Genomic DNA, 19,947 nt, shown 5'->3' on the forward strand with positions numbered 1-19,947 from the left:
CACATTCCTTTCAAAAAAAGCAAAACATCTGCACGAAGTGGGATTCGAACCCACGCACCCATACGAGTACCAGAACACCCAGTAAGACCTCGAACTTGAGGCAAGCTGTCGCTTGAGTCTGGCGCCTTAGACCACTCGGCCATCCGTGCACACCGAGGAGAGGAGTGGGTTGTCGTATATGAATGAGGGGATGAGAGCGGTGGGGAGAGTGAAGGGTGCGGGAGAGAAAAAAAAAAGATAAGAGGAGTAGTGGGAAACTTGGCGGAGTAATGGAAATAGGAAGTGTAAAAAGTTCTACGGAAATTTATCTTTATATTCTTGTCTAAAAATAGGAATATCTATCTATTCCAGACCATCTAAAACCAGCGACCACTACTCCAAAGCATCATATGTCTTCTAAACGTCTGCTATCCAATATGTTAACTTTGACACCAATTATCAATGTTACTGTAGCATATATCAAAAAATTGTCAACTAATAAAATATTTCTTACAATTCAAAAAAATATTTTGCTAGTTATCAACTTTTTGATATTTCTTCTGGCTAACGAGATAATTCAGTTAACAGTAGTGCTTTGCCTTAAAAAGCGTTCCTTTGTCCAAGCTCGATTTTCTCAATTCCTTTGAAAGATACAAAAAAGTTGTCAACTAACAAAATATCGATCACAAGCCAACAAACATTTTGTTAGTTGTCAACTTTTTGATAGCTATCATAGAAACTGAGATAATAGAGGTCAAACCGCGTGAAATTCAAAATTTAAAATTTCTTGGCTTCCTGAAAGCTTGTATACCGTAACATAACCCATTTGGATTTCAAAGACGTTATCTACAAGCTAATCCTCTGAATAAGGTAAAAAGAGACACTAGATCTCGACACTGATACAATTCGTGTCGTCGGGGCTATTTGAAAAGCGTGTCTGTATCTGTATTTTAATCTGAAAAGAGAGGAATTTTTGTTTCTGAATGTTTGATCGATACATCAGTTCCAACGCATAGGTCAGAAGTGAAGGCATTTTTGGTCACTTAAAAGGCCAAGGAATGGACACAATGCCTTTAGCAAACCTAAGACATTTATTATGCTAATTGAAGTTCTACTATCGTAAAACCTGTGACCCAACACAAAAATAAGCTTTTAATTTTGAACCTATTTATTTCAGTTCTGGTAAAATTTTTCAAAAATCTGTCAATTGATAAAATGTTATTGATATTATGATAAACATTTTGTCAGTTGACCACTTTTTAATATCTTCCACAGGAAGCGAGATAAATTGGATCAAAGTTCTGGCGACTTCTCTACATGCAACCGATTTTCAAGGCCGTGTCAGCGTCAACTTTAAGCTCATATATCTCGGCTCCTATTGAAGCTATCAAATAATAGTTAACTAATAAAATATTTGTGATAATATGATACACATTTTATTTGTTGGCAGATTTTTCATATCTGTCATAGAAAACGAAATATATAGCCTCAAAGGTATTAGTCTGTCGGCTCTTCAACAATCGTCTTTTAACGCGGGGTCACCCTCAACTTTGGGCCAATTTATCTCAGTTCCTGTGAAAGTTTTCAAAAATTTGTCAATTGATAAAATGTTATTGGTATTATGATAAACATTTTTTTAGTTGAGCACTTTTTGATATCTTCTACAGGAAGCGAGATAAATTGAATCAACCTTGTACCCCGATTTTTAACGCCGTTTCACCCATATACCGCTATTACCGTAAAACCTCTAATAGAACGACACCCGGATCGTCCACTTTGAGCCTATATATCTCACTTCTTTTGAAAGATGTCAAAAAGTGGTTAGCTAGTAAAATGTTTATCAGGATATCAGCAACATTTTACTAGTTAGCCACTTTTTGATATCTTTCACAGAAAATGAGATATATAGGCTCAAAGTGGACGATCCGGGTGTTGTTCTATTAGAGGTTTTACGGTATTTAGAGCCTCTTAAGGTCTATTGACGATTGAACTGAGTCTTTTTTAAATTCCTAAGCCTTTCAAACAGCTAAATCACCTCGTGTTCGATGTGTTTCGGTCCTATCCGCTAGGATCTCTTCAAAAAACTGGGAAGAACACAAACTCCGTGGAATGGAGGACAGTGTCCAAAAGATGTGTCTTCAGAGATATACCGAAAGATGTGCCTTCAGAGATACAGTAAGAAAATGATGTCATGATTTTGAATTGATTTTTGGCCAGTTGATTTTTGGCCGTTTTCAGGAGTCCAGAGCTCGGTTGTCAAGTTTCCGATCACTTTGAAAATTTTGGAGGGTGTAAAACAGACCTAGATTGAAAAAAGCATTTACAGAATTTTTCTAAAGCTTCTAGTTTTTCAGTTATTTGCCGATTTCTGAAAGGCACACTTTTTTGGCTCATGCGGCTTCAAATTAGAAAAAAAAACGATTTCCGATTTAAGAAAGACGATGTTTGGTGATTTTAGTGAAGAAGAAGAACGTCAAGATAAAATCTCCAGACAATTCAAAATTCCGAATTCACAGACACAAATCAAAATCAGATAAGCCTAATGTTTCTAAAGTCAAACATTCAGAAGTAGCGGAAAAAGGGACCTTCATGAGGGACCTTTCCTTTGAGCTAAATTATCTCGCTTCCTAAAAACGATATCAAAAATTTGTCAACTATTAAAATGTGTGAAATGAAATTTTCAACAATTCATTAGTTGACAAAATATTGTTATCTTTCTTACAACGCGAGATAATTAGGTTTAAAAACGCAAGATGCGCTTTTTGGGACTTTAAAGGTGTATATATCAAAAACTACAGTAGCTAATAAAAATTGTTAATTTGACTTTTTTGTACAATCAATAGGAATCGAGATAAATAAGAAAACCCAAAAGCGTGTCTTCCTCCCCTTTTTGTGTGTATCACACTTCGGCTTCTCCCTCCCTCCCCCTCTCCTCTTCCTCTCCGTTCCCACTCCTTCCTTGACGCCAAACCACTCCGTATACGCCGTGTGGGGGTATAGCTCAGGGGTAGAGCGCTCGCTTTGCATGCGAGAAGTCTGGGGTTCGATTCCCCATACCTCCAGATTTTTTTTTCAAAGTTTGCTTTTACAAAAAACTTCATTCTGGAACTATCTATGACAAAAAAGCATTAAAAGTTAGAGACGTGCAGTGGCCGTGGTGGTTGGGCTCATCGACGAACGTTTTTCCTTTGAGTTTTTCTTCAGCTTATTGCCAATCTTTTTCATGACCCCCTGAGGTTCAGGTCCCGTATCTCCGCCTTGTTTCTTGACGAATTCCTTCATGAATTTCACGACGTCCTTCATAATAGGCCGTTTCTCCCAAGATTCGGGCCAACAATTATCCTGAAATAATTCAACTACAGTAACCCAACTACAGTAACAACTTCTAACTTTGATATAGTGTTCGAAGTCACGATCGACATCTTTGTTGAAATTCATACGGTACCCTTGACAGACTTTCAACGCCACCTCGAGCACTTTCATTCCTGGATACGGTTCCTTGCCATTTTCAATAATCTCCCAAGCCATGATTCCGAATGCGAAGACGTCGGTTTGTGGTGTGTAGAGACCGTGTTGAATGGTTTCTGGAGGCAGCCAACGAATCGGGACCTTTTTAGTAAGGTCCATTTTGTACAGAATTCCTGGACGCGTTAGCCCGAAATCCGCGATTTTGACCTAGAAAAATAGTTTAACCCCAATCATCTCGCTTGCTAAGAGAGATATTCAAAAGTTATCAACTGATAAAATAATCAACTGATAAATAAATCTAAAATGAAATTTTGAAGAATTTGTTAGTTGACAAAATTTTGTTATCTATTCTAGAACGAGAGATATATAGGATCAAAGTAGCACGATGAACTTTATGACATCCATGGGACTCTCTTGAAAACTTTAAAGGCGCATATCAAAAAAACTACGGTAGCTATAGAAAAGTGGTAAATTGGTGAAAAACGTAAAATTTCATGTTTCGCAACTTTGTAGTTGACTACTTTTTGATAGCTACAATAGTTTTGGAGATATGCGCCTTTAAAGTAATCAAACTTTTTTTTGTAGAAGTGGAAATTTCCTAAACCCCGCCAAAACTTCAAAAGTGCATACCTCCAAAACTACTGTAGTTATCAAATTGTAGTCAATTACAAAATTGCTCAGCATAAAATTTCATATATTTCACTAGTTGACCACTTGTTTCTAGCTATTGCAGTTTTTGCGATATGCGCTTTTGAAGTTTAGGAAATCCTCACTTTCAGCGAAAAACCCAAAAAAAACGCTTCATAAACTTTAAAGGCGCATATCTCAAAAACTACTGTAGTGAAAAAAAGTAGTCAATTAAAAAACTATGTAAATTTTTATGCTGAGCAATTTTGTAGTTAACCGATTTCTAATAGCTATTGTAGTTTTTGAGATATGCCTTTAAAATTTATAAAACAATTTTATGAAAAAAGTGTTTGAAGAGTCATAACTCCCTTCAAATTCCAAGTTTTCGAAAAAATCAAAAAAGAGAAATCCTGCTATTAGAAGTCTAAAAATCTATTTTTGAATTCCTAGACCCTAGACCTACCTGTCCTCCACCATACAGACAATTTCTCGCTGCCACGTCACGATGCATCAGTTCCTTCTCATGAATGTAGGCCAATCCACAGGCGGCTTGGTAGATCATCTCGTATTTCTTGATCATTGGAAAATTCTGTTTGGATAGTGCAGAATCGAGAGCTCCACCGTCAGCCAACTCCATGATCACGTAGAGGGGTTCGGTACCCGCTGCCACTCCGTAGAACTTGACAACGTTGATGTGCTGGAAATGCAAATTTTCAAGCTCAATTATCTTGGCTCCTTTTGGAGATATTGAAAACCTGCCAACTGATCAAATGTTGCTGATAATATGAAAAACATTTTATCAGTTAAAATTTTTTTGATATTTATCGAACGAACCGAGATAATTAAGCTTCAAGTTTGGAAAATCAGAAAAGTTCCAAAAACTTGCACTTTGAGCTCAATTATCTAGGTTCCTGTAAGATATATGAAAATTTTGTAAATTGGAAAATGTTATTGATGTTATGGCAAATATTTTACCAGTTGACAGTTTTTTGATATCTCTTATAGGAACCGAGATAAATAGTCTTAAAATTTGAACAATCTAAAAGGCTCCCAAAATCGTTACATGCGCTTCGAGTTCCCTTATCTTGGTTTCTATGAAAGATATAAAAATTCTGCGAACTGATAAAATGTTAGTCACGATATCACCAATGTTTTTGAGCTTAAAGGTGGGGGGACATGAAAAAAATAATGTTCTCGAAATTTCGTTTAAATATGCCTCTCGAGGAGTTGAACGTGTGGGACGAGGATTGAGGGTGCGGCGCCGCTACCGACTGAGCTACACGGGCAAAGAGGAAGCGGTCACCCGATTGCATACATAAAGGCGAGGACGACAGCTGTACGCAGAGTGACATTAAGCGTTGTACACCGTCACGGTAGAATGCATACTCTGGCCCCAAAAATCCCCCGTAAAATCTCCTGTCCCCCCACATTTAACGTTTACAAAATCTAACAAGCACCAAAAACCGCTTTTTGCACTGAGTCTAATTATCTCGGTCCTTATCAGAGATATCAAGAATGAGCCAACTAATAAAGTTCAATCATTGTTGATATCTCTCATAGGAACCGTGAAAATTTGACTTTAAAACCCACATCCAAATTTCTCATCAATCTCGCCTCTCTCATAATCTCCTTAATCTGTTCCTTATTCATCGCTTCCAGCTTAGCCGTCTTCACTGCCACCAACACTGGTCCCCTTTGGCGTCATTCACTTTCAGCAGTTTTCCCTTCCAGACCTCTCCAAACGCCCCTTCTCCCAGCTTCTTGGTCAATTGTACGTCTTCGTGCTGCAACTCCCATTTCTGACGTTCCACAGCATTCTTCAGAACGACTTTGACTTTTTGATCCTTGGTGAAAATTGGATCTTTTTGGCTGACATAATGATTGACCAATTCGATGATTGTGCTGAATCCACGTTGATCCACAAACACCTTTTTGTTCTCGGATTCACGAATCACAAAGTGGTTGAGTGAGGATTGACCGGATCCGATTGCGGAGAGAATGAACTGACGGGGCTGGCCTTTGATTGGTTCCGAGGTGCGGACAAGGAAATCGCCGGGTTTATGGAGCATTTCCTGGAAAAAATATTTTTAAAAAATTTCGTTTAATTTGAGCTTTTTGGTACCGAACGGATGCATTTTTTTGCCAGACAATCCTACTCATTTTCCGCCAAAACTTCAAAAGCGCATACCTCCCAAACTACTGTAGTTATCAAATTGTAGTCAATTACAAAATTGCTCAGCATAAAATTTCACATGTTTCACTAGTTGACCACTTGTTTCTAGCTATTGCAGTTTTCGCGATATGCGCTTTTGAAGTTTAGGAAATCCTCACTTTCAGCGAAAAACCCAAAAAAACGCTTCATAAACTTTAAAGGCGCATATCTCCAAAACTACAGTAGCTAGAAAAAAGTGGTCAACTAGTGAAACATGTGAAATTTTACATTGTTGGCTGGCTGACCACTTTTCTCTAGCTACCGTAGTTTTTGAGATATGCGCCTTTAAAGTTGCGAGAAGAGACGCAGAGAAATAAGTGTGTCTCGTTTCTCTGCGTCTCTCTCACTTGTTTTGGCTAACATTTTTCAAACATTTTTTGAAAAATTCGAATTTCCAGTATGAAAAAAAATTCCTCACCAAAATGTCCTCTCTCGGCAGAAGGCCATGGTAGTATGGTTGACTTAGAATGCCCTCGTCGGTCATCTAACGGAACTGGGCGATTATTAGTTCAATTTTTGAAATAATAATGAAAATAACTTTGATAAGATTCAAGATTGTAACCTAAAAAAGCATACGTGGCAAGGAACAAAAAGTCAATTTCCACGAGGAAAACTTTTGGAAATTTTTATCCCGCCCTGGTTTTATTTTCGGCAAATCTGAAAAAAATAAGACATTTGATGGATTTTTATCTCGTTAATTGGATTAAAAATTGTTTGGAAATTTTCTTCAAAAACAAAAAAAAAACAATCATAGGAGCGAAGCGACGAAGGCGCACCAGCCAACTGTTTGAAGTGCCGGAGGCGCGGCAAACAGGCTGGTTATGATAAATATTTAACCAGTTGACAGATTTCAGATATTTCTCCTAGGAACCGAGATAATTGAGCTCAACGTGGGCATTTAGCAAACCCGCTTCGTGGCTTATTAGACCCAGAAATCGATATCAGAAATTTTTCTGGATTTTAATTGTAATTGGATATGAACCATGTTTTTCTCTCTTATCACCCAGTGCTGAGAATGAAAAGAAAGTCAAATCTGATTCATATTTTTTGAAAGTACTTTAATGCATACTGTAGGTCTTCATCAGCTCTATAAAATGAAGAAAAGCATAGCTAACTTTATAGAAAATTTTCAAGCTATATATAATTTTGGAAAGCTTATCAAGCTCTATATTTTGATCAAGACCCTAATTGAACATGATCATGTTGGATTGAGTTTCTAGCCTGGTTCTGTTGACGAAACAATCCGTCATCTATGATGACAGGGTGGGAACCTTATTAGATGCTAATCCTACACCCCTCTTCCCAGAAGACTCATCGACCTAAAATCAATAGACACATCAATCGGGACCCTCCTATTAGCCACGTTACCCCTCTCCCAATACAGTCGACATTAAACCATAGTTATTTGGTTCAGTACTACTCAGAAATCCTTATGGTCGACCCGTCTCGATTCGAAACCACATTTGGAAATGGCGATCACAATATCAATTGGGGGATCGAAGTAGTTTGCGTCGATCTCTAGAACCTTCTCTCTGCAACATTTCCATCTAAAAAATTCTGACAGACTACTGTAAAACTGTTGTCAAATTGTTTATTGAAAAAGAAAACTAGCCAAAAAAAAATTACGAAAATTACAAAACAAAGACTCGATGATCCTCAGGCTCAACATCAGTTTCCCAATTTCCCTCCGCATCCTTTTTGACCGCCCCTGTCCACAATCTATAAGTCTGCAAATGCAATCCAATGAACTCGAGTTTTTCACAATTCCAAGCGAAAACACCTTGATAGGTCACAGGAATAGAAATGACGTTTAGGATTTGGCAGGCGAATCGTAGTATTTGAAAGTTTTGGATTCTCAAAGGGTCGACAAGAAAAATTGGGTTAAAAAATTGGGAAAAAATGAAAAAGGAAAGGGAGATTATGGCATGGAAAATAAGAAGAATTATGATTTGATTTTCAGTCAAACCGGGTGTATTTTTGGGGTATGTGAAATAGAATTCGTCGTATACAAAGGCTCCATGTTCGATAATGGAGATGATGAAGTACATGAGACAGATTCCGATGAAGATTGTGACGGCGAGCTGAAAATAAGTGTTTTGTTCAGCGGATCGCGTTTGCGCGGCAATTTTTTTTTTTGAAAATTTTGGTTTTTAGGTCATGACCTAGATTTTCATTTTTTGGTCATGACCTAGATTTCCATTTTTAGGTCATGGTCTAGATTTTCATTTTTAGGTCATAGCCTAGATTTTCATTTTTATGTCATGACATAGATTTCTATTTTTAGGTCATGACCTAGATTTTCATTTTTAGGTCATGACTTAGATTTCCATTTTTAGGTCATGACCTAGATTTCCATTTTTAGTACTTACTCTAATAGACCATACTTACTCTAATGGAAGCTCGCCCAGGCCGTCTACTGGAGCTGAATTATTTCACTTTCTGTGGAAGATATCAATAATGTGTGAATAGATAAAATTTCGGAGATGATATGATAAACATTGTATCAGTTGACAAATTTTTTATATCTGTCACAGGAATCGCGATAATTGAGCTCAAAGTTGACGATTTTGGAAACTTCTATTAGAGGGAATACGGTAAATCGCTGAAAACTCACACTAGTTTCAAATCCAGCCATTCCAATGGCATTGTTGATGGGCAGCGCAATGTTATACCCCAATACCAATGCAGGCAACGCAATTCGATGATATAGAAATCCTTTGGCTGTCTGTCTTTCTATTCCGAAATCAAAGTAACGTCGAACAGGTCCCGACAGAACCATTGGTATAGCAGCCACAAAAAGAGCCAATGGTGAAAAAGACCATTTGGGAGCGGGGAAGAGAAAATGGATTTGAATCCCGTAGACGAGTAAGCAGTATATGAAGAGTATGGTGAGATAGAGGTAGTAGAAGCAGTAGGATAGGTCGTAGTACATCTATTGGAAATGTTAGAATCTATTGGATGCAACTGAATGAGGTGGAAGAGAAAGGATCTATTGATTTTTCGGTTTTTCTGGGTTTAATGGAGAGGTGAGGTGGACCAGGGAGGGTTCATCGATTTTCCAGCCGAGTAGGTCGTTTTCAATGGGAATAATTCTTCTGGGAAGGACTGAGGGATTAGGGAAAGACTGAGGGATGGTCGTCAGTACCTTGGTATTGCGTATCTAAATGAGGGGATGCCAATCTCTTAAATCAATACTGTCCACAATTTGAAGTCCTAAAGACGCACGGCATTTGATTTGGCGCTAAGTTCAAACGAGCAGAATGCCATTCCTTAACCACATTATCACTAATATTTTATCAATTGACACATTTTTAATATCTCTCACAGGAACCGAGATAATTTAGCTCAAACTTGACTATTTAGATGATAACTATCTTCAATCTGATTAATTCTAGCTATAATACAGATCACAATGTAGAACATGAAAAGCTCTGCAAAATGATACATAACTCCACTACTTTTGAATTACAGGTCCCGGACCAACATCAGCGTAAAATTAGGTACCGTAGTTGATCTAATAAAAGCTCACTCTACACTTTGAGCTCAATTATCTCGGTTCCTGTGGGAGATATCAAAAATGTTTAAACTGATAAAATATTGGTGATAATATCAAAAATATTTTATTAGTTGACAAAATTTTGATATCTTTGATAGGAATCGAGATATATAATTTCAAAGTTAAAAGTTCAGTGGGCACTCCGTTAGAGCATTTACGGTATCTCGGATTTTTCGAATCATTTTTTCTGGACCGAAAATTGCTTTCAATTAGGAATGCTTTATATCATTATGTAGAACTTATCAAAATCTACAATTTGATATTACTTTCGTCTAAAAACATAGGGCTAGACATGAGCTAAACAAGGATACAAAACTAAACACTGTTCAATGACTTGATGGTGGAAACCAGATAACACTGTACATTAACCGGCGCATCTTACCAACTAAAAGTAGAAAAATGTTTTATTCGATTTTTAATTATGACAAAGAACCAGAAAATCTACAGTACAATAAAAAAGGGTTACAAATTTCAAACAACAAAAATTCGATGGTCCTTTGGCTCCACATCAACTACCCATGTTCCCTTCTTATCCTTCTTCATAACCCCAGCCCATCTTCTCTTGGTCCCCGGATGGATTCCTTTGAAATTCAGCTTCTCACAATTCCAAGTAAGAACTGCACAATAGTTCAAAGGGATTGGCATTATGCTGATGAGATGACAACCAATACGGAGGAACAGGTTGTTATTGGAGCTTTGGTAAGCGGATTTGTTTTCGGGGATGATTCTGATAATCACCAAGAAGGCAATGATTAGAAAAACGTGGAATAAGATAAGGCCGCAAAATTGGAGGTTGGTGAGTTTGGCATTTTTGGGAAAGGAGAGACGGAAATGGTGGTATGTAGTAGCGGAATGTTCGAATATGGAGATTAAAAAGAGCAAATGACATAATCCGATGATGATGGAGAGAATGATCTGGACCTATTCCATAGGAACTTTCTAGCTGTCTGGCGCTGTCGCTTCTTTGAAAATAACTCATCGATGTTCCAAATGATGACGGGGCCCATTTCAATGACACAAATCCACACTAGAGAGGTCTCGTCCGAAAAGAAGGTACAGATTTGATAAGTAAATGTCACAGAGACTAGGATGAACATGAAAAACAGATAGCCATTGTAGAAATAGTAGGAGAATCGACCGATTTTTACAGGATAGGGCAATAAGAAAAATTTCTGGGTAGTATGGGATCAGAGAACGATGATTTAGTGTCTCGTCAAATGTATTGGGGGACAGGTAATGGTGCTAATCTGAGGGTCCCAATTGATTTTAGGTCGATGGGTCTTCTGGGAAAAAGGGCGTTGGGTTATGGGGTTCCCTATCTGACATGAGAGATGACGGATTGATTTGCCAAGACAGTTAGACCAGAAAGCCAATCTGAAATGATTATCAGGGCCTTGATCTCAAAATGATATGAAACTTGAATATTTTCGAATGGCTTGGTCTTGTGTAGCAGCTGTCTATAATCAGATATGTTTTCTATCGTTTTCTAGAGCTCATCAAGCGCTACAGTATGCATTAAAGTGTTTAACTGGAATATTGAAATACATAGAACATTGACTTGTTCTAACCTTTATTATAACGTTCATATAAAATTCAATGAGCAAAATGACTAGAAAATACACAGTACAATAAAAAAAGAGTAAAAATTTCAAACGACAAAAATCCGATGGTCCTCTGGCTCCACATCCACTACCCATCTCCCCTTCTTATCCTTCTTCATAACCCCCACCCATCTTCTCTTGGTCCCCGGATGGATTCCTCGGAAATTCAGCTTCTTAGAATTCCAAGCAAGAACTGCACAATAATTTAATGGGATTAACATTATGTTGATGAGATGGCAAGCAATGCGGATGAAGTGGTTGTTCTGGTATCTTTGATATGTGGAAAATTCGTTGGGGCAGATGGAAAAAATCAAACAGAAAGAAAGGATGATAAGAATATGGAATAAGATAAGGCCAACAATTTGGCGGTTGGTGAGTTTGGCATCTTTGGGAAAGGAGAGACGGAAGTCGTAGTATTGAAAAGCACAGTGTTCGTAGATGGAGAAAAAAAAGAGCATCAGACAGAATCCGATGACGATGGTCAGAATGATCTGAAATCAAGAATTTGGTATTAGTTAAACAAGGAATTCTCACCGAATACTTCTCTTCCAATACATTGCTAGCTGGTAATCCGAAATTGACTACCAAAACCAATACAGCCACTAAGTACCGATTCCATATGAACCATCTCGGTGTCTGGCGCTCTTCTTGAGATTTCAAAAGGTCATAGCAACTTCTTATCATAATTGGTGCATTGAAAATGAAAACCGCATAATGATAAGCATTGCTTTGATGTTCCAACGGGAAGAAAGTTTGGATTTGTGAAATGAGTATAATGAAGAGATGTAGAGAGATATGAGATAGAAATTGTAGAAAAAGTAGAAGAATCGACCCATTTGTAGAGTAAAAAAGGTCAGAAGGATTCCTGAGTGTTATGGAATTGCAGAATGATGGTCTGGTAGGCTGTGTTAGGAGACGGTGCTAAAGGGCACGGTCGAATGTGTTTATTGATTTTTGGTCGATGGGTCTTCTGGGAAAAAAGGTGTAGGATTAGGGGGCTCTCTATCAGCAAAAAATAGGCTAGAAACTTTATCCAATCTGAGTAGTTTTAACTATAGTCTTTGCCACAATATAGAGCAGGAAAAGCACTTCAAAATGATATAGAGCTTGAATATTTTCAAATGACTGCGTCTTGAATAACGCTGCCTGGAACTAGTTCTGTTTTATAGCGGTTTTCAGAGCTCATCAAGATCTACAGTATGAATCAACGTTTGTTCAGAATATATGAGATTGAAGGGAGTAGCTGGAATAGTGAACTACAAAATTGACTTCGTCTAACCTTTATTTTAATGTTCATATAAAATTGATTAAGAAAAATGACAAGAAAATACATGGTACAATAAACGAGGAGTATAAATTTCAAACAAGAAAAATGCGATGGTCCTCTGGCTCCACATCCACTACCCATGTTCCCTTCTTATCCTTCTTCATAACCCCTACCCATCTTCTTTTAGTCACCGGATGGATTCCTTTGAAATTCAGTTTCTCACAATTCCAAGCCAGAACTGCACAATAGTTCAAAGGGATTGACATTATGTTGATGAGATGGCAAGCAATACGAAGGAACTGGTTGTTATAGTAGCTTTGGTAAGTGGAAATGTATTCGGGGGTGATTCTAAAAACCACCAAAAAGGCAATGACAAGAAGAATGTGGAATAAAATTAGACAGCAAAATTGAAAGCTGCTAAGTTTGGCTTTCTTTGGAAAGGAGAGACGGAAGTCGTGGTATGTTGTGGCAGCATGTTCGTAGATGGAGAATACAAAGATCATGAGACATGTCCCGACGATGATGGTGAGAGTGATCTGGAAATTTAAGAAATTGGTATTAAAAAAGTCTAGAATTCTTACCGAGTACTCCTCTTCAATTACATTGCTAGCTGGCAAGGCAAAATTAACTACCAAAAGCAATAAAGCCACCACATACCGATTCCATAAGAACCATCTGGCTGTCTGACGATCTTGCTGACTAGACAGACAGTCATAGGTACTTCGAACCATGACAGGGACCAGAAAGGTAGCACACGCCCATGTTTCATTTGGCTTAAAAAAGAGGTGGCCGATATGAAGAGTGAATATCATGAGGAGAATGAAGTACATGAAGCATAGATATGCGTTGTAGAAGTAGTAGGAGTAGCGCGCCATTTGTACTTGATAGAGGTGTGAGAAGGAGTCCTGGGTAGTACGAAAACGGAAAATGATGGTTTCGTAGACTGTATTGGGAGACGATTCTAACCTAGTGGACAGGACATCGACTGACTCGAAGACTGTATTAGGAGAAGGGTAATTGTGCGAAGGGTCCCGATCAATGTGTCTATTGATTTTCGGTCGATGGGTCTTCTGGGAAGAAAGAGTGGTAGATTAGCAGTCCCGGGCAAGAGGAAGGGATACTCTGTTTGTTTATATCACATTTAGCAATTCACATGGTTCGAGTTGAATGGGTGATAAGATAGAATTCGAGACTGGATCCATTCTTTCATCTTTATTCAAAGTTTTATTTATAATTCATTTCACGGATTACTGTAGTTTGACTGGAAAAATCTAAAACTACAGTACTCTGTGATCTTTACAAGCTTCTTGTAGGGAGACAGGATAAACGTAAATCTACAGTACACCACCTAACAAGGTTACTGTAGATCATGAGTCTTGACAAAAGTTAACACTACAGTACATTAACTAATTACTGTGAATGCTCTAAAAACCCAGTCAACTTCTAGCCTATATATCTCGGTTCCTATAAGAGAGTTCAAAAATCTGTCAATTGACAAAATGTTCATCATAATATAACCAATATTTTATTAGTTGACCAATTTTTGATATTTTTTATAGGAATCAAGTTAATTGAGCTCAAAGTTGATGGTTTGGGTGACCGAGCATAACCTTCCATTTTTGTCTAGTTCGAAAATTTTGATAAGCTATCTAGCATCGTCATTATCATCATCACCTAGTATATTTCGTGTCTGATAAGAGAATAATGTGTGGTTTCATGCCTACGTGACAATTGACACTGAAAATTTTTTGATTCTGACTAACAGACGGTCAGCTAGAAAGTGTTAGACGCTATCAACTGGGGAATCCCTCACCAGCTTGACGTCGGCGGCTGAATATTTGAGCCCAATTATCTCGGTTCCTATGCAAGAAAACTAAACACATAATAATATCCGTAAGAGTTTATTCATGAATTAAAAATCGAAGATAGCTAGAGATCAAAATAGAGAACCTCAAAATGGAAATTATCAAATCGAGAACATTGGGCTGTAGAGATGCGGCACCTGAGCCCATCCAAGAGTCGATGGTCCTCCAGCCAGAGTATCGGATACCATGTTGTTCACGACTCCATTGGAATACCAGTAGTCTTCAATCGCACGACGGTCACGGAAGATGATGCCAGCGGATACTGTAGTAGACAAGAGGAGTAGAGCCAAAAGGATGAAGAAGAGGGTCTTGAGCATGTTGTACGAGACTTGTTGATGGTTCAAAGTAGATAAAAGGTGTCTTTTTATACTATCTTTCAAGAAAAAAGGGGCGGAGCTTATAGGAGCGTTCATTGATCAAACCATTATGATGATAAGGAAAGAGGGAATATGATAACAACATGGAAAATTTTGGTTCCTAGATTCAGCCGAACTTTGGAAGCTTATAGAAAATTCTAGGCTAGGAGAGTCCGTCATATTCCTGGTTCTAAATATATCAGAGATCACCCCCTTCTTATCACCATTGATAGCGAAAAATGACGATTTACGATTTCATGATCATTTAAACCATCTTTGCAGAACAGAAATATCCCCAACCGGAAAAAGATTATGATCTCTGAATTATAAAAAATGACCTGATCAGATCGAATGATAATTTTGCAGAGATCACTTTCATAAACAAACTGTAGAAGGCATTTTCAGGATCAAACTTTTCTCAAAATTTGAAAAATTTTGGCGGGAAAACTGAAATTTTGAACAAAGGAACTTTTTGAACCTGAGTTTTAGAATGAGCTAGTGAGCATCAGGACATCATAGCGTCTCAGCATAGCGTCTTAAAACTGCACATAGAATCCCATAAGACCAGGAAGAACTATAATTTTGACTCCTGTACCCCAAAATTCTTCCCGAACACTTTCCTATGACGTCGCACCCCCTAGTACTCCTTGTAAACCATACGTGATTCTAGTCCTTCAAATTTGTATACAGTTTGAATTGTCATCATCTCAAAAAGTGTCTATCATCATCCAATTCCATTCACAATCTTTGAGATCTGAGTGCATACGTGAGAAATTGAAGAAAAATTGAAACCGTTCAGTCACAAACTAGACAAGGGGACATAAGGGGTCGGGGTATACCCCAGAGCGTCTAGAAGGAGGATTTCAAGAGCCAGGAGGGGTCCAGGAAGATGTTCTCAACCTGAGATGGGCACAGAGTCAATGGAAAGATCCTCGGGTTCTATGACTGGAAAAATGGGTCCGAGGGGTCCAGAGATACTGAAAATTTCAAAATTTAGGTGAAGAGCAGCTAGGACACCTTCCTGAAAAGCCGAAAATTCGAATACCTGGTCTAGGAAACATCTGGAGAGGCCGAATTTCCAATTTTCGATTTTTTCGACCTCCAACTTTCCGTTGTATGTTTCCAAACTATAGAATTTTCCGATTTTATTGTTCTTATCAGTTTTACATTTTGCATTTCCCAAATTTGCCCAATTTTACTATCATTATCAGTTTCCGTATCAGCCCTTTTCCCTCTTATCACCAAGTCCCCATTGTCACCTCATGACGACATTGAATCAGAGAGGGTTTAGTTTATCACAGGTGATAAGAATCGACGCATAGTTGATAGACCAAAAACTGATAAAAAGCAAGGCATTATCACAAACAACTGATAGCAGATGGTTACCGCCCCCCTTGTGAAATAGGCATTGTGTGATAGGTGATAAGCTGATAATGACCAGGGAATTGAGGCTCCGCCCATTGGGAACTGATAACAGGGGAGGCGAGGAGTATAAAAGACACTGATAATGCTATCTAAACCATCTGCAAAGTTCTGTTTGCTCTCTTATCAGCTAAAAATGTTCAAGAACCTCTTCTCCCTCTCCTCCCTCGTCATCTTAGCTCTATTCCTGTCTTCTACCGTATCCGCTGGCCTCATCAACCGAGTCAAACGTCAAAACTACTGGGGACAGCCTGGCGTCGTCAACAACATGGTCACTGATAACATGGCTGGAGGACCAACGTCTCTTGGATGGGCTCAAGTGCCACATGTCTACAGTCCAATGTTCTCGCCAGTGTTTGGAAGAAAATAATTGCCTTCGAATGACTGGATGACCGGATAGTATTATCTTTTTGATCTCTATATGATTTGTTTTGTTTTCAAAGTATATGTACATGAATAAACAATTTGAATATATAGAAGTTCTGAAAATTAGAGAGGTTGACGAGAAAATTGGACCAATAAAGAAGGATGCAACTTGCCGTAAGAAGCCCTCCCAAAACCTGTCAATTTTAAGCTCAACCATCTCGATTCTCGTGAAAGATATCAAAAAGTGGTCAACTGATAAAATGTTTAACAACATAACAGCAACATTTTATCAATTGACTACTTTTTTATTTCTTTTACAGGAAATGAGATTTATGTGCTTAAAGTTGACCCAATAAAAAACACAAACTAGACAGCCTCTTGCTAGTTGGACCCCTAAAAAAGAAAGGAACATAATAGAGAAAAATATAATGATATTTTTGAATCGAATTGGAAAAAAGTCGGTCACACTAGACAAAAAAAATGAATCAAATTTGAGAGACACGGTTCAGGGAAAACTCAAAAAATCTTTCATATGTCTTGTAGAAGGTTCTGGAAGTTTCGTGAACTCCTAGCTTTCAACTTTAGCCAATTTATCTCGGCTTGTATGAAAGATATCGAAAATTAGTCAACTAGTAAAATATTAATGATAATATTATGAACATTTTATCTGTTGATCACTTCTAGATATCTTTTACAGGAAATGAGATATACGGGTTCAAAGATGACATGTTGGGAAGTCGTAGTTAGAGTTTGCGATCATGTAGCTGGTAGAGCCGAGGTTCCACTATTATTTTGTTCACAAATTCAAACCTTTTAAGAGCTTCTGAATTATGAGGACAACATTTTTTGCGCGGCCTATTTTAAGCAACAAATAGAAACCTGAAAATCCTGCAAGAAATCTGAAAATCTAAATTTTGGGTGCAAAATCTTGCTTCCCTGTAAACAGTTCCTCATGTCTTCCACATGATTCTTATTCTTATCCAGATCCACATTCCATACAACAAATCATCTGATTCGAGTCATATATCCGAAACTTGCCCCCCCCCCCTCAACATTCTGATCCTTCACCTCCTCATTTTCATTATCATCATCACCCCTAGAACGTCTCAATTTCCAAGAAAAATATATCTTGCGAAACTCACGTAGGCACTTGTCTGTGGTAAGGAAATGAGATGACGGTGGTCTGTGATAACGAAAAGAAGCTACAAAATGCAAATGATGACAAATGCAGTAAATGACGAGGTTACTACAATTCCTAGAGAGATTTCTAGAAAGAGTATGATAACTTCTGGGTTGCACCGGCCAACCATTATGAGTTCTGATCAGGTAAGCGCGCTCTATTGATAAAAAATAATTCAATTTTTCGGGATGGCCCCAAGTGGGAAGACACAATTCTCCACAGTTCGCGCCTGTCTATGGGAAGTAGTTGCTGAAATTTTGTTTATTTTGATTTGCAAACTATACACTTTTATTACAATCTTTGTTTCATGAAGGTCTACAGATCACAAAAGGAAGAGATAGTGTCCACCCTCTGAAGCCCCGCCCACTTTGAAGGCAAAGGAGCCTAGCTAGAGTATAAGAAGACCGTCTAAACCGTATCCAAACCATCAACCTATCAGGTTTTGAGATTCCAAGATTCCAAAAATGTTCAAGAACATCTTCTCCCTTTCCTTCCTCGCCCTCTTCGCCCTATTCTTGTCTTCTACCGTATCTGCTGGCCTCATCAACCGAGTCAAACGTCAAAACTACTGGGGACAGCCTGGCGTCGTCAACAACATGGCCTCGGATCCATTAGTCGGAGGATCCACGTCACTCGGATGGGCTCAAGTTCCACATGTCTACAGTCCAATGTTCTCGCCAGTGTTTGGTAGAAAATAATCGGATTTTTTAAATAATTGCTCATCTCTATTTTTTTTCGATCTCTTGAATTTTATGACATAAACTATTTTACAAAAGGAAATAGTAGTTTTAAAAGTTTAGAAAATTTTATAAAAATCTAAAAATCATTTAAAAATGGGCCACAATGGTCAAACCCGAATCTATTCACTTTGTTCAAAATTATCACGGTTCCTGTAAGAGCTATTGAATAACTTTTAACTAATAAAATAATTTTGATAACATGATAAACATTTCATCAGTTGACCACTTTTTGAAATCTCGCACATGAAGTGAGACAATTAAGCTCAAAGCACACACATAGGGTCTATTCAAGCAAATACGGTAGAAGGGAACCCAGAAACTTTGATCTATTTTATCCCGTTTCCTATAAGAGATATCGAAAACCGCTTAACTAATTGTAAGAAATTATTCACCATAAAATCACCAAAATTTTATCAGTTGATCACTTTCCGATATCTCTTATAGGAAGCGAGGTAAATTGACTCGAAAAGAAAACGATACCACAGCCGGATGCGGTTACAGCTGAGCCGCTCGTGGGCCGCTTCTAAAAATCTTGCAAAAGTGACTTTAACGTCCTGACTGGGCTGGCCAGACGCCAAGTCAGTCATGCTGTCTTGATTGTGATCTACATGAAAAATAAGAGAGACTGAACATTTGATTATACTACACATGATGTCCATATGATAAGGAAAAGAGGGGTATTAGAAGGAGCATCACAAAACAGAAAATGAAAAAAAAAGTCTAGGAGTTTTAGGATGACCTAGATGGACCTAAAAACCCTCGAAGGGCCCCCACTAGATCCAGCTGGACAGACCTGGACAGGTCTAGATGGGTCTGTACGACTCTAGATGGACATAGATGGACCGGAAAGACCTTGATGGATTGATATGGATGTAGGTGGACCAGAAAACGGTTTCCTGAAAAATTCGAGATGCAAAATTTAGCTTTTATCAAACTGATTTATTTACAGAAATAAAAAAAGACATAGAGATCAATAATTATCACTCGGGAACTAGAACAATTACACAAAAGGCGATTATTTTCTTCCAAACACTGGCGAGAACATTGGACTGGCGACATGTGGAACTTGAGCCCATCCAAGAGACGTGGATCCTCCAATCAATGGATCCGAGACCAGGTTATTGACGACGCCAGGTTGACCATAGTAGTTTTGACGCTTGACTCGGTTGATGAGGCCAGCGGATACGGTAGAGGACAAGAATAGGGCGAAGAGGACGAAGAAGGAGAGGGAGAAGATGTTCTTGAACATTTTTAGTTTTCAGTAGCAGAGGAAAGTGTTCCTTGATGACTGAAGAACAGTCACAGGTA

At 38.2% G+C, this 19,947-nt stretch overlaps 7 protein-coding genes and 2 non-coding genes across 9 annotated transcripts; 3 read left to right on the forward strand and 6 right to left on the reverse strand.

Moving 5' to 3' along the window:
- Positions 1 to 29: 29 nt before the first annotated feature.
- On the reverse strand, positions 30 to 149 carry CBG28622. The gene is made up of 2 exons: positions 111 to 149; positions 30 to 76 (listed from the first exon to the last, which is right to left on the reverse strand). It is a non-coding gene (tRNA).
- Positions 150 to 2,969: 2,820 nt separating this feature from the next.
- Positions 2,970 to 3,041, forward strand: CBG28181. The gene has a single exon. It is a non-coding gene (tRNA).
- Positions 3,042 to 3,114: 73 nt separating this feature from the next.
- Positions 3,115 to 9,065, reverse strand: CBG10328 (the record flags this gene model as incomplete). The annotated part of the gene is made up of 5 exons (XM_002631992.1): positions 3,115 to 3,321; positions 3,370 to 3,654; positions 4,538 to 4,771; positions 5,784 to 6,146; positions 8,901 to 9,065. The coding sequence occupies 5 exons, from the start codon at positions 9,063 to 9,065 to the stop codon at positions 3,115 to 3,117; spliced, it is 1,254 nt and encodes a 417-aa protein (XP_002632038.1).
- Positions 9,066 to 11,490: 2,425 nt separating this feature from the next.
- CBG10327 lies at positions 11,491 to 12,127 on the reverse strand (the record flags this gene model as incomplete). Its single annotated transcript, XM_002631991.1, has 2 exons — positions 11,491 to 11,934; positions 11,978 to 12,127. 2 exons carry the CDS (start codon positions 12,125 to 12,127, stop codon positions 11,491 to 11,493), a joined length of 594 nt encoding a protein of 197 aa, XP_002632037.1.
- Positions 12,128 to 12,802: 675 nt separating this feature from the next.
- CBG10326 lies at positions 12,803 to 13,585 on the reverse strand (the record flags this gene model as incomplete). The annotated part of the gene is made up of 2 exons (XM_002631990.1): positions 12,803 to 13,246; positions 13,292 to 13,585. The coding sequence occupies 2 exons, from the start codon at positions 13,583 to 13,585 to the stop codon at positions 12,803 to 12,805; spliced, it is 738 nt and encodes a 245-aa protein (XP_002632036.1).
- A 1,091-nt stretch (positions 13,586 to 14,676) lies between these two features.
- On the reverse strand, positions 14,677 to 14,892 carry CBG10325 (the record flags this gene model as incomplete). Its single annotated transcript, XM_002631989.1, has 1 exon — positions 14,677 to 14,892. One exon carries the CDS (start codon positions 14,890 to 14,892, stop codon positions 14,677 to 14,679), a length of 216 nt encoding a protein of 71 aa, XP_002632035.1.
- Positions 14,893 to 16,489: 1,597 nt separating this feature from the next.
- CBG10324 lies at positions 16,490 to 16,723 on the forward strand (the record flags this gene model as incomplete). The annotated part of the gene is made up of 1 exon (XM_002631988.1): positions 16,490 to 16,723. The coding sequence occupies one exon, from the start codon at positions 16,490 to 16,492 to the stop codon at positions 16,721 to 16,723; it is 234 nt and encodes a 77-aa protein (XP_002632034.1).
- A 1,640-nt stretch (positions 16,724 to 18,363) lies between these two features.
- On the forward strand, positions 18,364 to 18,597 carry CBG10323 (the record flags this gene model as incomplete). Its single annotated transcript, XM_002631987.1, has 1 exon — positions 18,364 to 18,597. The coding sequence occupies one exon, from the start codon at positions 18,364 to 18,366 to the stop codon at positions 18,595 to 18,597; it is 234 nt and encodes a 77-aa protein (XP_002632033.1).
- Positions 18,598 to 19,654: 1,057 nt separating this feature from the next.
- On the reverse strand, positions 19,655 to 19,888 carry CBG10322 (the record flags this gene model as incomplete). Its single annotated transcript, XM_002631986.1, has 1 exon — positions 19,655 to 19,888. One exon carries the CDS (start codon positions 19,886 to 19,888, stop codon positions 19,655 to 19,657), a length of 234 nt encoding a protein of 77 aa, XP_002632032.1.
- Positions 19,889 to 19,947: the final 59 nt, after the last annotated feature.

The sequence above is a fragment of the Caenorhabditis briggsae genome, assembly GCF_000004555.2.
Source record: "Caenorhabditis briggsae complete genome, chrII, whole genome shotgun sequence".
Lineage (NCBI taxonomy): Eukaryota > Metazoa > Nematoda > Chromadorea > Rhabditida > Rhabditidae > Caenorhabditis > Caenorhabditis briggsae.